We start from the raw sequence: 16,185 nt of genomic DNA on the forward strand, positions 1-16,185 counted from the left end.
AGGATGGCCGTGGATTTCCTGGCTGAGCTCCCGTGTGCCAGCCTCCGTGGGTGAGACTCCCAGACTCCTTACATGCCAGGCAACAGTTCACCTTTAAAATTCCTCCCTGGGTGCCCACCAGGCTGGGCTGATGAAGCTCCCGCTTCCCTCTGCCGACTTTCTACTATGAAATCCTTTCTACTATGATGGCGAAATAAAGCCTGTCATTTTTTTCTCTTCAGTATCTTAGAATTTGAGACTTTCTGACTAAAGAAATAACTCCATAAATTCAGAATACTGAAGGGAACCAGAGGAAATCATTAGCCCTGATTTTACAGATGATGCCAGTAGGCTGCCTTGGGACAAAGTTTAACTAGTGGTGGAGTCGGGACTCAAACTCTGCCTCCTGACTGCAAGTTAATGCTGCTTTTTCTGCACTTGCTAAATGACCGATAAGCTTCACATTTCAAGATTTTTTTTGTTTCGCTTGTTCCTCTCCAGAGGACAGAGCTAACTACATGGTCAGAGTTAAAACGCCTTCCTTACTCTTAGCCAAACTGTCACAGGAGGGTGGCCGCTCCCCTTTCAGGGTAATTTTCATGCAGAAGTCATTTAGGATTTTGGGGGAGTTAAAAGGTAATAATGGCTGTTATAAAATTAAGGGGGGGCGTTGTGGGGGCTTGGGGTGGGGCTCCTCAGGGGCTGTTGAGCAAGGGGCAGCTGAAGCTGGGGAGCCTTACAGAAGGGAGGCAGGGAACCCCTGAGGCATCTGGGTTGGAAGAGGACACAGCCTCAGACAGGGGTAAACGGCCACGGTGCGTGGCCCGCGGACTGTGTGATCCCTACACCTGGGACCAGTCTCGCTGTCACCACGTGCCTGCCAGCCTGTCATGGACGTGACCAGGGACACAACATCGGACCTACCAGACTCCTTTCTTACCTTCCAGGCAAGGTTTTTTGCTGGGTGAATATGTTGTTTTTGAATAACAGGCAGAAGAATGACTTCAGGTACTAGCAATACTATTTTACTGAAAATCTGGAGTTGCACAAATAGTTCTTTAGAACATAAAACTAAGGGGATTCATACATAACAATTATAGTCAGCATTTATAAGAGGCAGTACAAAAATGTGTTCTGCTTCTACATGATATAAATTGTATATAATACCATGATTTAAACAATATTAATTATATTAACTCGTTCAGTGGATACATCTTACTCAGAATGTCTGACGTTTCCCACAAGAAAGGGAAAAAAAGCAGTTCTCCGAGGTGGTTTCTTTTCATTTCCAGGTTCATTTTAGTGACGGTGGGAAGATTTACAGATAATCCTTTCATTGAAGAAGCAGAAGTCAAAAAAAGTTACAGGACTGTTCTGAACTCATCAAAAATGAAATTAGGCACGTGTGCTTCAGCAACCTAAAAAAATGAAAACAAAAGAGTTAAATGTTTCATTGTGTAAGAAGACCAAATTCATCAGTAGTCCCTGGTAATCTGTCCTAGACAAAAATAACATGGAGTGGCGTAGTTGTAAAATGAAAATGAAATGCAGAGTAACATGAATATATTAACATATAATACCTATTATATGCTATTATATTGGTATGGTATAAAAAAATTCAAAATTTTCCATATGAAAATTAAAGAGAGGAAGACATCCTTTGGAGTAAGGTGAATCACTGGGAAATACTGGACCACTAATTGAAACCACCACCATCTTTTTCCAGTATTTCTACCACTGATGTTTAATTTCTTGGCACTGCGGACATCTGAAGGGGTGCAGGACAGTCCCTTCCCCGCCCTGCCCCTAGATGAGACTATCCATTGGCTCTTCAAGGCACTTCGATCTACAAAAATGCACATGCCTCTTGGAAGTACTAAGATTAGTCTCAGGTCATCTCATAATTAACTAATGACCAACTAGGAAGAACAGGACATCTAGTGCTGGAAACTGGTAGTCTTTAAAAGCAATGTTTAATTTTTTTCTGACTATAAATTTTGGTTGAGTTCAGTCGCTCAGTCATGTCCAACTCTTTGCAACCCCATGGACTGCAGCACGCCAGGCTTCCCTGTCCATCACCAACTCCCAGAGTTTACCCAAACTCATGTCCATTGAGTTGGTAATGCCATCTAACCAACTCATCCTCTGTCATCCCCTTCTCCTCCCGCCTTCAATCTTTCCCAGCATCAGGGTCTTTTCAAATGAGTCAGTTCTTCACATCAGGTGGCCAAAGGATTGGAGTTTCAGATCAGCATCAGTCCTTCAGGACTGATTTCCTTTAGGATGAACTGGTTAGATCTCCTTGCAGTCCAAGGGACTCAAGAGTTTCCTCCAACACCACATTTCAAAAGCATTAATTCTTTGGCACTCAGCTTTCTTTATAGTCCAACTCTCACATCCATACATGACTAGTGGAAAAACCACACCTTTGACTAGACAGACCTTTGTATCACTTGCTAATTCAAGGAAAATGAGAACAATGGAGAGTAGTATAAAAAGGAATAATCTCTGATCTTAATTCCCTAAAGAAAACTAAAAGTGGTAATTATTTTGTATCATATTCTTGCAATTTATACACATACATACACTTAAAACTAGGATCACATAATCTTGTGTTCTTTACCTCTACTAAATTTTATGTCCTGAACATCCTTACACACGTATCTTGGTGAACTCTTGTCACTTTTGGAAACCATGGCTGTACAACACTTCAACCATGGAGGGAACTTAGCCAAATGGGCTGCAGGAACAGGGTTATTGTGGAGATGAAGAAACAAACCACACGCTCATCCGCTACTCTGGCCTCTTAAGGAATTCTCTCCTGGAGTGCCCATCCTAACTCCTGAACAGGGTGCTGCAGACTGGAGGAGGGCATGGTAGAGGGTGAGAAGATGAGGAGGGAAGTTGTGTTCAATCACGCCTTCTCACAAAGCACTGAAGGTGCAGAAGAGGGAGGAACATCTCTGAGCCGAGCCCTGGGGCAGAGCAGGCTGGGGGGCTCAGAGCTGTCCACAGGGAATGAGCTTCTGGACTTCATTCCTCATGAGTCCAGGGCCTTTCTTCAAACTATCTTCCTACAAAAAGGGCATTAATTTTTTTTTTGGTCACACTGTATGGCATGCGGAATCTTAGTCTCCCAACCAAGGATCTTAGTCTCCCAACCATGGCTCCTCCTGTGATAGAAGTGCAGAGTCTTAACCACTGGTTCTCCAGGGAGGTCCCAAAGGGGCATCAATAGTGTTCTTTATCTACTGCTTACCCTCCGGGGTAGCTTTGTGTACCGAACATAATCCTCCAGAAACAGAAGGGCGCCCACAACATCAGCAGGCATTTCTGGTATCTTCTGGCTGCAACAAAGAACAGTCTGGATCAATGAACTGCTTTTGTACGTAGACCCTTAGTCAAAATAGTGAAAGACTGATAAAAAATGACAGATGACTAAATGAAGCCAAAGAAGAGACACATCTACAGAATCTCCTCTTGATTATTACATCGAGCCATATATTGCAGGCTGATCTTCAGCACACAGCCTGGAGGAGGGAATTGAAACTTCTCTGAATGGTGTACCTGGGTCTTTACGATGTGGCCCCTGCTGACCCTTTAGGGTAACAGAAGGAAACTCAGGACCCAGCATCCCATGCAAATACACAACTTGTTCTAACCCAGAAAAGCCGCATTTGGGGTGGAGGAGAGGAAAACTAAAGGTTTACAAGCTTTGTATCAAGCAGGAGCTTCTGTGTTTCATTTGTTTGATTTCACACCAGGAACTCGGGCTGTGCTGACAGTGGGGCGGCTCCCCGACTCCCACTGAAGGGTGGAGCCGTCCCTGGGTAAGTGGCCCAGGGGGAGGACACGGGCCCACAGGTCTGAGCGCAGCCCCCACGATGGCAGAGGGGCAGGCTCCACTTTCTTCCCCGTGGGGCTCGCTCATGGTGCTCATGACTCCTTCACAGTGGGTGCTCCCAGGGGCCTCCCCGTGACTCCTCAGCGGTGTGACTAAGGATGGGCACGCCTTTAAGGGCCCCAAACAGGAGATGTGCCCCAACCTGCCGTACAGAGCAGGGTGAGCAGCCAGTTCCTGGCTCTGCTGCTGCTGCTGCGAAGTCGCTTCAGTCGTGTCCGACTCTGTGCGACCCCACAGACGGCAGCCCACCAGGCTCCCCCGTCCCTGGGATTCTCCAGGCAAGAACACTGGAGTGGGTTGCCATTTCCTTCTCCAATGCGTGCATATGAAAAGTGAAAGTGAAGTCGCTCAGTCGTGTCCGACTCGTAGCGACCCCATGGACTGCAGCCCACCAGGCTCCTCCGTCCATGGGATTTTCCAGGCAAGAGTACTGGAGTGGGGTACCATGGCCTTCTCCAAACTCCAGGCTCTATGGGGGACAATAAGAGGAGGAATCTGGCACGTGAGGTCTCTAGCCCACTTTGTCCTGGTTGGCCTCCCGTACCTTGTGCACTGCTCCACTGTGGAGCGGATGAACTGGCCGATCAGCGCCAGGAACTGCTCCGTGTACCGGGAGTGAAACTGCTTCAGCAGAGTGAGCAGCCCCAGCACCAGGGGCGGCCAGTCCACGGGGTCGGCAGGCTTTCGGCAGACCATCCCTGCGAGGACCGACAGACCACAGGTTACACCACCGCGGGGCGCGCTGGCCTTTTGCCACGTTCATTCAGGATGAATGTTCATGAATATCAAGACGCTGGGGCCCATGTGATCTCTGGCAGATGATTATCTGGAGGGAATGACAATCCAGGACCACATTTCGAATTGGATCCAGGATTGGTGGAGGCTTCTAGTGCTCTAATGGATTCAACACCCTAGAACGGGTACTAATTTTTATAATTACCATCACTGTTTCTTTAGGATTTTGTAATTAATGGATGCAATGGTAGAAAGTATTATAGAGAGCAGAGTTTAAACGTATACATTACCATATGTAAAACAGATAGCTAATGGGAAGCTGCGGTATAATACAGGCAGCTCATCGTGGTACTTTGTGATAACCTAGTGGGGTTGGGAGGAGGTTTGGGAGGGAGGGTCATATGTATACTTAGAGCTGATTCATGTTGTTGTATGGTGGAAGTCAACACAATATTGTAAAGCAATTATTCTCTAATTAAAAAGAAAAAAGAAAAGAGATAGATAAAATGTTACACAAGAAAAGAATGTACAGAAGTCAGAAGAGGAGAAGGAACTAAGCCAAGTGAGTGAGTGAGTGCCAAAGCTGGCCTTGTCACTAAGGATTTCTGCCCCAATGTGGAGACCTTGACCTGCCTGAATGGCTGCCTGGGGAACAGGAGACAGAGCCCAATGTTGGGGAAAAAACCCCACAAAGTTGGAAACTTTCATTGCCAGATTTCAGACTTATTATAAAGTTACAGTCATCAAGACAGCATTGGCATAAAGATAGGTAAACAGATCGATGGAACGGGCAAGAAAATACAAAAAGAGTCATACCCTTAAAGGATCAATTGAATTTACATGGATATCCACACAATTTAATGGAGAAAGAGAAATCTTCTCAATAACTGATGCTAAAAATAGATATCTTTATGGGGAAAAGAAATGAACCTCGAGCCCTATTTCACATAAAAAGTAATTTGAAATAGACCACAGAGACTTCAATGTAAAAGCTACAAGTACAAAGTTTCTAGAAAAAAAAAATAGGACAATCTGTGCCCTTGGGATAGGTAAAGATATCTTAGAGGATAGAAAGGGCTAGTGATAAAGGGAAAAAATGGATAAATTGGACATTATCAGCAATAAAAACTTCTGCTCATTAAGGTCACAAGTAAGAAAATGAATAGGTAAACCATTTTGTAAGAAAAAAAATTTATAGCATGTCTATCAAAAAAAGGACTTGTATCCATAAAATAAATAACTCCTACAACTCAATGATAAAAAAGCTATCAGCTCAATTTAAAAACAGGCAAAAGACTTGAACAGACACTTAGCAAAGAAAGATAAACAAACAAAAAATATACAAAGAACGGTCAAAAAGCATTTGAAAAAGTGCTCAACGTCATAACTCATCAGGGAAAGGCAAGTTAAAACTATGAGATACCCTACATACCCATTATAATGTTTAGAAAGACTGAGATGGCCAAATGATGGTAAGTTGTGAAAATGGTACAACCACTTTGGGAAAAGGATTGGCAGTTGACTAGAAAGTTAAACTGAAAGACCCCCACATTTGGGTTCTTGTGAAGACTGGGAAAACTTATTTAAGATGCCAAAACAAGCTATCTTGATTTACATAACCTAGGCCTTGGCAATTCCAAATTACTCAATGCCCACTGTAAAAGACACTAGCCGTACTCAGAACATGAAGAGAGAATCCTTCCAAGGTAGACAGCAAAGGGGATGTTTACAACAAAGACTTCTCTGAGTGCAGCACCACAGAGATTCCTTTTTAAAAGCCTGACCAAGCAGGTGTGCATTTCTTAGATCAGTCTTGAGAACAATGCTCACCAGGTTTATAGACAAGCTTTCAGGGTACACTACATGCTGACGCTCCTTCCTCAGTCTGCTTTTCCTTTAATTTGATCCCCAACTCAACACACTGACCTGATTTATGAAAAGGACTGCAGTCAGGCACAGCAACTTTCTAAGACACGTCACAGTTTTATCTCAAGATCTGGGAATTCTGTGGCATAGTGACATGCTTCTCATAAGCAGCTGTACAGTGAAGGAGCCTGGCCTTAACCACATGCAATGAAACGGTAACAGAAGATGAGACCAGTGAGCAAACAGTCTTAATGAAAACAAGGTATCAAAAAAAAAAAAAAAACAGAGAAAAGAAAACAAGGTATCTTCATGTGCCTTATTACAAAGAAGCATACATTCTTATTTAGTCATAAGAGAGGGAGGTCATGGATCTCTCAATCTTGAGATGAACCTTTCAGTCCATCTTGGGATAGTTCTTTACACTGATTCTGACCAACATCCAGAAAAGAATTTAGCATCAGGTAAGCACTTGCTCTGTGAGAGGTACCATCACAGGTATTTTTAAATTCTAATTGGCCCACAAGTTTAAGTATCTTGGCCGAAGTCACACAGGTGGTTAAGTTGTGAAGTCAGAATCCAAACACACAATTGTTCCCTCCATCCTACAGCCAAGGTTTACTGGGTGCCACCATGCCCTGAATTGGAGAAGGAAACGACAGACAACCCATTCTAGTATTCCTGCTGGCAGAATCCCATGGACAGAGGAGACTGGTGGGTCACTGTCCATGGGGTCACAAAGAATTACACATGACAAGTGACTGAGCTTCCCTGGTGGCTCAGGTGGTAAAGATCTGCCTGCAATGAAGGAGACGTAGGTTCGATCCCTGGGTTGGGAAGATCCCCTGGAAAAGGGAAGGGCAACCCACTCCAGTATGCTTCCTTGGAAATCCATGGACAGAGACTATAGTCCATGGGGTCGCCAAGAGTTGGACATGACTGAGTGACTAATGCTTGAGTGACTGAGCACCATGCCCTGCACTCTGTGGCTGTGACAAATATTGTTATGGGGGCTGTGTCTGGAGTAAAGGAATGTTTTTGAATGAGGGAATTAAAAACCTTAAGGAGAATCCAAATCTTTATCCTAAAAAACTTTTGAAATAGGAAGGAAAATACTTCAAAGAAGAAATACATTTTGGAATTGTTGGTTAAAAAAAGTATATGGTTACATTTATAGAAAATACTTTTAAAGTAAATTAAACTCTATAGCAGACTTTGAAAACCTCTACTTAGATATAAAGTTTGGAGACAGAGGAAATACCTGGGAATCTTATAAAAATGTTTAAGATAAAGTCAATGACACACAAAAAATTGGGTTATAATGCTGGATAAGGACAAATATACTGATAGCCTTTAATAACTATTGTTTGTATCAAGTATTTTCAAAACTAAAGTAACAGATATCCCAGGGTAAAGTACCAGAGGATTAGTCTCCTTTCTGTAACTATATTGTTACTCTTCATATCAAAGCTCCACAGTAAGCACATGACACTTACTGAAAGAATAGGACATTAACCAAAAGAAGTTTCTTTCCCACCAAAATCAGCTTCTTTAAAGAAAAGAGAGAAGTAAAGGTCCCACACATTTTACAAGTTGGATAATCAACCACTGTAAATTAAAGATGGATTATACCTGGTTGATATTAAATCCACTGTCTTCATGATATTTCAGAGGCCCAAGGACATGGATTTTTATAAACATGCAATTACTAAGAAAGACCTCATATGTGACACAGCATTCTCTACCAAGAGCTGTTTGGTTAGATGTTAATCTATCACCATTGTTCCTTATTGTAAAGAATAAATGTCATAAAGTACCTAGATTTTTGTTGTACTGAAGTTTTGGCAGCTGGGCGATCAAAAACAGAAAGTTGACCACTGGGAAGTAGGGTAAGCGCTTTGTCGTTATGTAAATCTGGAAAGAGAAAGAACACAGTTTCAAATGAAAAGCTGCCACTTAATTTCAGTTTGCTCTTCTGACTACTGAAAACTAGGGTGGTTCCATTAATTCGCTGCCTTCAGAGTTATATTTAACACCACTGACCCCCTCTCCCTCCAAACACAGACATCTACTTGACAATCAGCCCTCTTGGGAAAGGAACAATTGTGCTTAGAGATTAGCAGTTACTCCCCACTACTCCCAATCCTCTTTTTTCTTCCTCCAATCCTCTTAATGTTGGTTACAAAATGGGGGCAGGGGGAGGAAGATGAGCAAGAAAGTCAAGGCCAAGCCGGAAGGAGGGCAAAGAGAGGGAAAGAGAAAAGAGGCAGAAAGAAAGAAAGAAGATCCACACAGCAATGCATGGCTCCGCATAAGCAGAAAGCAAGCAGGGGTCCCATTGTCCGTTTCCTCTTCCCTGGGCAATGCCACAGAGCAGTCTCCGGCCCAGTTCACAAGAAAGAAAGCACAGTCGGGCCACACCCAGCCACCTCCCCCACCCCCCCAGTCGTCCTGATTCCCTGGGAGGCAGGGGGGCATCCTGGCCAGCAGCACCAGCTCTGGTCCGACAGCCTGGCCCCATCGCTGGCTACTGTGGGGCCCTGGGGAGTTATCAGCCTCTGAGCCTCAGGCTCCTCTCCCAACAAGGGCACATTTCATGAGGCTGCTGTGAGATTAAGTGAGAGCACCTATGGTCAGGGTTAACACAGTGCTTGGCACATAGTAACACGTAAGGTGTTATTTATGTTCATAACCTTACCTCAAACCCAGGTGATCATACAGATTTCAGAATTTCGTATTACAAAAAAGATTTTAGGTAGGCAATACAGTCTAGGGTAACAGACTATAAGCAAAGTTATCTGTATTTCTGCAAAAACATGACAATTCACAGGAGTATAAACAGCCTCAAGTCAGCCTGGGACAGGTTCTGGCACTACATGAGATCTGGCACCAAGTTGTGAAAAATGCCTGCAGTTCTCAGAGGTTTATGGAGATCAGAAACAGCAGAAGAGAGCCTGTCTCCCCAGACTCTGACTGTGATTACCGTCAGCCAAGGAGGGAAGGGTCTTTGGGCAAGAAGGATCAAGGCCACCATTTAGGAGCAGTTCAAATACCAAACCCCAGAGAAACCTAAACCTCATCTCTTACTGATACAGCACTTGTCACTCATTCTGACAAACACTGTTATCACTTGACTCCCACAGCCCTGAGTCAGGCAGGGCAGGCGTGATCATCTTCATATTACAAGTGGGGAATGGGAACCCAGAAAGGGCAGAGGATCACGAGAACGGAGGTTCGGGGATTGGAACCAGGGTCTTCCAATATCAGACGGAGCGCAGGGATCTGCTACCTGGGCCAGATGGCCTTCGGCCCCACCCTGTCTCCCACCATACCATTATATTACATGTTAGTAATCACGAACCTTGTTCAGTGGGTTGTGGATGCCAGCTGCCTCCAGGTAGGCAGTGATTTCATATAAGAGGGTGTTATCTTCTTTGGGGTAAGGAAGTGAAGGGTCCTGATAGTGGGCTTCGATATCTGCTAGGAGAGCCCTGAATGAAGGAAAACAACAATAGTGATAAACGTTAGAGATAAACTGAATACAGACAACAGTTAACACAAGGTATGATATAATCTTCCAGAGATTCAGTGTCCTCATCTGTAAAGCAAGGGCTTGCTCCCTTCAAATTCCCAATTTCCACACTTGTGATTGGTGATAAATGGGAAATCTGAACTTGAATTATGTTTTCTTTTAGAGTTCACTCAAATCAACTGCTTTCACCACTTAAATTTTTATGAGCTGACTGAACTAGTTTCAATACCTACTTTGTCAAAAGCACACTGACTTTGAGACCAAGAAGCGTGGGTTATTTATCTTTAAGCAGGAGGCTCAAAATGAGAGCAAGCTGCTGGTCAGGTGGAGAGTGTGACTGGATGCTAGGATATGTGTCCACAGCCACGCCTGGTCATCAAGGTGCTTCTAACTCCCCTCAGGAGAATCAGTGATTCTGTTCTGTGGAAAGCCAAGAGTGGATTTTGGTGATAATTGCTTTCTCAGTCTGGCCAAGAATCTAGCAAATTATCTGGTATTAAGTGATCAATGCATGTTGGCTGAAATGATTCCATTAAAAAAAGAGAGACCAAGAGACAATACTGAAGCAAGAGGCTTCTGAAGATAAATTTGATTACCTATGGGAAGGAAGCCTACATTCAGAGAGCCTTCTCACTCAAAAAGGACTTAAGAGAGTAGGTGCCTGCATGCACGCTCAGTCGCTTCAGTCCTGTCTGACTCTTTGCGACCCTGACTGTAGCCCACCAGACTTCTCTGTCCAAGGGATTCTCCAGGCGAGAGTACTGGAGTAGGCTGCCATGCCTTCCTCCAGAGGATCTTCCTGACACAGGAACTGGACCCATGTCTTCTGCCTTGCAGGCAGATTCTTCACCACTCAGCCACCTAGATACTGAATGTATAAAACCGATAACTAATGAGAACCTACTATGGAGCACAGGGAACTCTATTCAATGCTCTGTGGTGACCTAAATGGGAAAGAAAACCAAAGAAGAGGGGCTATAGGTATGACGTGCAGCTGATTCACCATGCTGCAGGAGAAACTAACACAACATTGTAAAGCAATTGTACTCCAGTTAAAAAAAAAAAGTATGTACTGAAGATACTGGGATGCTAACTGATGAACAATCTAGGCCCAGAGGTGGTTGTTTCAAATGACAGCGCTTACTTATTGAGATTCTCCAGAGCAGCTGCCAGGTGTTTGGAGTCAAAACGACAAGAATAATTTAATTCATTGGCGATCTGTTGCCTCAGAATCTGCATCTGCCCAACCTGTAAACAAGCAAGAGAAAGAACAGGGAAAAGCTGATGAACAAAAAGATGACAAGCTTTTATTGAAAGGTTCACAACATTCTGCAGAAAAATTCAAGGATTTCCTGGACTGGTTTCATGCCTAAGACGAGTATCACCCCTGATGGAGCACAAGGGACCCTTAAAGAAATGTCTGCAGAGATTCTGTACGCCAACCTCAACAGAACCCTGAAGTCTAATAGTGAACTAATAGTCTAAAAGTCAAACATTAATGTTCCTATTGTCCGTGGATTAAAGGTATGTGTTCTGAAGCTCTATTTCAGATCTTTTAGAATAAGTTCTCATGTTCAGTAACCATTAATGAGAAGCCCTCCTTTCTTTATCTGTCCTAAATTGAACTTTCTCAAGCCCTAAGGGTGCCATTTCACTCTAACATTTTGTCAGTATCAGTATGTCTACATCCCTCAGGATTACAGATTGTGAAATAATCTAGGTGATAAAATAACCTACATACAGTCTTCCAAGAAGGCCCTTCTAACAATGATAACCCTGAAACCAGGGGTTCTTCATGTTTTGTTGGCACTTTGGACATCTGTAGGACGCTGGAGATGCCTATGGATGCTGTCTCAGAATGGTTCTTTTGAATGTATGAAATAAAACATACAGGATAACAATGGAAGCCAATTATAACAAAATGTAATTCTCAAGTGATTAAAAGAACAAATTTGTTATAACTTGCTTCCCTTGTCATCCTGGCTTACGGCATGTCAGACCTATATAACAAGAGGCCATCTAGCAGAGCCAAAGGCTTCTATTCAATTTAAGTTTCCAAATTAGAACTAGAACTCAGTGAAATGATGAGAAATATACCGTGAATTGGACTGAGACGCCAACAATTCCTGTCTCACTGAGCAACTTACATAATTGGGAACAAGAGAACAGGACTACTCCAAATTCTGTGAGTAGTCTAGACTTGTCCTTTGGTATCTGATACTTTTAACCATCAGTCAGTTTTCCACCAGGACATCTATTCTTTCCTACTTTACTGTGAGTAGGCTTTCCAGGGAGGCAACCAGCTTCCTTGAACTCTGTCTTACAGCAACTGACATAAGGGTGTTCAACAAAGGGTTACTTAATGTTAACATTAATGGTATTTAATGTCTCAGATTACCAAGTGATGAGAGAAGGATATGCAAAAGATACAAGGTGTCTCTGGAAGCCAATGCCACAGTGTAAAGGCAGATGCGTGGATTCTAAAGGAAGCTGGATTTCCATCCGACAAATCACAGGCACACCTTGGAAATACTGAGTTTGGCTCCAGATCACCATAATAAAGCAAATATTGCAATAAAGTGAGTCACATGAATTTTCTGGTTTTCCAGTGCATATAAAAGTTATGTCTACATTATATTGTAGTTTGTTAAGTGTATAAAAGTATTATGTCTAAAAAATAATTTAAAAATACTCTATTGCCAAAAAAGCTGGCCATCCTTCAGAGTCAGAGTGGTAACAAAGGTCACTGATCACAGATCACTGTCACAAATATAACAATTATGAAAAAATTTGTAGTATTGCGAGAATTCCTGAAGTGTGATATAAAGTGAGCAAAAGTTGTTGGAAAAATGGTGGTGACAGACTTGCTCGACACAGCGTTGTCACAAATCTTCAACCTGTACAAAATGCAATACCTGCAAAGTGCAGTAAAGCGAAGTACAATAAGATGACGTGTACCTGTAATCTCCCCATCTTACTTTCTCACTCATTTCCAAAGACACACGTTCTAGTCACAGTGTAAAGATAACATGTCCAAAGGAACCTGGCTCTCTAGTTTTTGTGCAGATACTTAACAACTCTAAAGGCTGAGATTAGGCCGGCAAACTGACAACAGTTCATTAATGAACTTGTCACATGAGGACGGAGGATGACCAAGGAAGGAAAACTCCTATTTCCTTAAGTGAAAGCACCTTTTGCTAAAAGGCATTTCAAAATGAGTTTTCATCAGTGAAAGCAGCATGATAAATGGGCCAATGAAAAGCACTGTCAAGAACACCCCAAGAACAGAGACATTTAGAAATAATGATAAAACTGAAGTGGTGTATTTTTGGTTTGATGGCCAAAGAAAAAGAGTGACTTTCTTGGGGGTAACCAAGTTACAAGAAATTAATAATGAAAAAACCATAGCATCACCTCTCTCACAACATACCTTCATGATAGCCTCAAGATAAGAAGTCCAAATCTTCTGGGTTTTGGCAATGGCGGAAAAATAAATTTTATTCGAGTTTGCTGAAAGGTTAAAATATGAGTTTCTATTTAGTAAATTTGGAAAGGCTACAGTGTTCACTCTACCTCAGGCTCATTTTAGAACACTTACCTACAATACTTTTTAGGGGGCTGACGGCACTCATGAGGGTTTTTAAAGTCTCCTGCACAGTTCTGTCTCGCAAGATAATTTTCTGAAACATGCTGAGGAAATTCTAAAACGAGAAGGCATGATCAAAGAACCAAATATAATGAATAAAATGAAGAAATGCTCCAGTTAACTGAAAGGCGACACAGAACACAGACAAGCCTCATTCACACAAAGCTACAAAAAGAGGACGGGGAAGACACAACTTCCGGTTCCCATCAGAAACATCCCCTGCTGGGAGGAGTTGCTGGTTTCTAAGATGAAATTCACAAAAACTTTACGCATAAAAATACTACGCTGGCCAAAGAGATTCTAGTTTATTCTCAGTTCTTCTCTATTTAGCAGGAGTTATATAAATATGCCTGATGTCAGTGTAGGAAAGTATGAAAGAAAGGGTAAACTCCCTTTCTTCTACTCCCTTCCTCTACTCCCTTCTTCCCCAGGATAGCAGAACACAGACATGGACACCTGAGGGCTTACCTGTAACTCTTTGACAATCATAAAGCACAGAAGCCTGTCTAACCCGTTCAAACCAAAAGTCCCCAAGGTGTTTTGAATTTCTGAGAAAAGGCGGCTGCTGGTCACTTCTTGATGGGTTTTCATATCATACCAAGTGTTCAGCTGGTCAATGTGACATGTCATTCTAAAACATAAACAAAACAAACTCAAAACCCAAAATCAGCTCAGAATTCACCCTGAAAGGATGAGGGATACAATAGGATTTGGGGCATCAGATAGGAAGAACAATGGTTTCATGATCTGTGCTTTAATAATCCCTGCATCTGGGCACCCAAGACATCTCACGGTGAATGTCCAATGGGCCAGGAAGGCAAAATTCAGTTAAGTCACTTCCTGCCCTTGCTATGTCACCAGTTTGAATGATACATTTCCACTGGGTTGGGTAGTTGAGTCATATCTCAAGGACAAGGCTAGATTCAGCCATCAGGCTGGACGACTTCAGAGCCGCATTGCCTTTCTGGAGGGGCTTTCTGTAAAAATCCAGAGACTGGGAACAAAACAGTGTCTTGTCCCATTTCCACTTTAGTAAGAAAGGAACTTTGAATGCTTGTGCCTTGATGTCTGAGGTCATGATGACAGAGCCATTTCCTCTTTCCTCCTAGTCCCGGTCATCGACCAACGATTCCCTTTGAGACTCAAGAGTGTAACAATGGTGATGATAAAAACCGACAACATTTACTGAGGACTGCCTATGTGTCAGGCACTGGGCCAGACCTTTCCGAGTGCTCTCTCTTCATCCTTGGAATAGCTCTGTGATGTGCAAGCTGGGTTTGACTTTCGTTTTACACATGAAATAACTGAGTCTTAGCCAAGCCTGATTATAACACCACACCCACAACCACCAAGATTCTCAAATGTTCGCATGGGGACCTTAAATCAATGGTGCATTTGTGTGTTCTCAGTTGCTTCAGTCGTGTCAGACTCTTTGAGACCCTATGGACTGTAGTCCATCAGGCTCCTCTCTCCATGGGATTTCCCAGGCAAGAATACTGGAGTGGGTTACCATGTCCTCCTCCAGGGGGCCTTCCCAACCCAGGGATTGAACCCCACTGTGTCTCTAGCATTGCAGATGGATTCTTTACCCACTGAGCCACCTGGGAAGCCCTAAGTCAATGGTAGAACATGTTTACAAAAACAGATGTTGAGATCTCATTTCTGGAGGGTTGGATTGGTTATGCCTGGGGTGGAATCCTAGCCTCTACTTTCTACAGGCCCCACAAAATGATATGGCCCCAATCCTAAGAGCCAACACATATCTTTACTGAAATGAAGCTTCGGAGGGAATTAAGAGAGACTCAGGAGCTAGGGAATTTTAAATTTGGAACTAAATGGAAGAACAAGATGACTTCCAGAGCAGCAGTCTACTTTCAGGCTTCAAAGTATCCTGCTTCCACCATTAGGTGTGGGCACTTTGCATGCATCACTGACAGGTTCCTAATTTTGAGAACATACATAACATGGAAATCCCAGTCAAGATTGATCCTGTCTGCCAGTATTAAGCTGGCATTAAGTGAGTGAGGTGGACAGGTTTCTAGGAGGGCTTCTGAGATCAACCCATGGGGACTGAGAAAGGAGGAGTCCCAAAACGTTTTGGATCATTTAATCTTTTTGGCCTGTGAGTCACAGACCAAACTCATTTCTGCTGAAGGTGACATATGGTTTGTCAAGTTTCTTAAGTTCTGACAGACAAAATCAGTCTGAATGTGAAGGCGGTATAGAGAACACGTGTCATGAGGACATTTAACTTGCACAAAGTCAACTTCACCCACACAGCTGGACTGAGAAAGAAGAGACACCACCTTTCCCTGGGAAACCACACTGGTCATTCCACTGAGCAGGCCCAGGCCCAGGGGTGAACATGAGAGCAGACAGGAGCCTGCTCTCCCCTTAGTAGGGCTTAGTACCAGTTGTTTCATCAGAGGCTCAACTGCAGAAAAGTGAGGACTCTGCTGGACCTCCTGGGACAGACAGCATGCAAGTCCCCACTGTGGTGCCCACGTGTAGTATTCTCAGTGGCCG

At 43.3% G+C, this 16,185-nt stretch overlaps 1 protein-coding gene across 2 annotated transcripts in view; it reads right to left on the reverse strand.

Moving 5' to 3' along the window:
• Window positions 1–970: 970 nt before the first annotated feature.
• Window positions 971–16,185, reverse strand: part of WASHC5 (WASH complex subunit 5) — a 55,645-nt gene continuing 40,430 nt past the window's right edge. Inside the window, exons 21-29 of one of the 2 annotated variants that reach the window (XM_065903308.1) lie at window positions 14,128–14,290; window positions 13,612–13,714; window positions 13,444–13,523; window positions 11,158–11,261; window positions 9,843–9,972; window positions 8,299–8,395; window positions 4,428–4,581; window positions 3,239–3,326; window positions 971–1,397 (exon numbers count right to left, since the gene is read on the reverse strand). In XM_065903308.1, coding sequence (XP_065759380.1) covers window positions 1,341–1,397; window positions 3,239–3,326; window positions 4,428–4,581; window positions 8,299–8,395; window positions 9,843–9,972; window positions 11,158–11,261; window positions 13,444–13,523; window positions 13,612–13,714; window positions 14,128–14,290 — 976 coding nt within the window. In that variant the 3' untranslated portion in view covers window positions 971–1,340. The remainder of the gene's footprint in view (window positions 1,398–3,238; window positions 3,327–4,427; window positions 4,582–8,298; window positions 8,396–9,842; window positions 9,973–11,157; window positions 11,262–13,443; window positions 13,524–13,611; window positions 13,715–14,127; window positions 14,291–16,185) is intronic. The other variant, XM_065903310.1, reaches the window with a different exon arrangement.

The sequence above is a fragment of the Muntiacus reevesi genome, chromosome 12 (assembly GCF_963930625.1).
Source record: "Muntiacus reevesi chromosome 12, mMunRee1.1, whole genome shotgun sequence".
Lineage (NCBI taxonomy): Eukaryota > Metazoa > Chordata > Mammalia > Artiodactyla > Cervidae > Muntiacus > Muntiacus reevesi.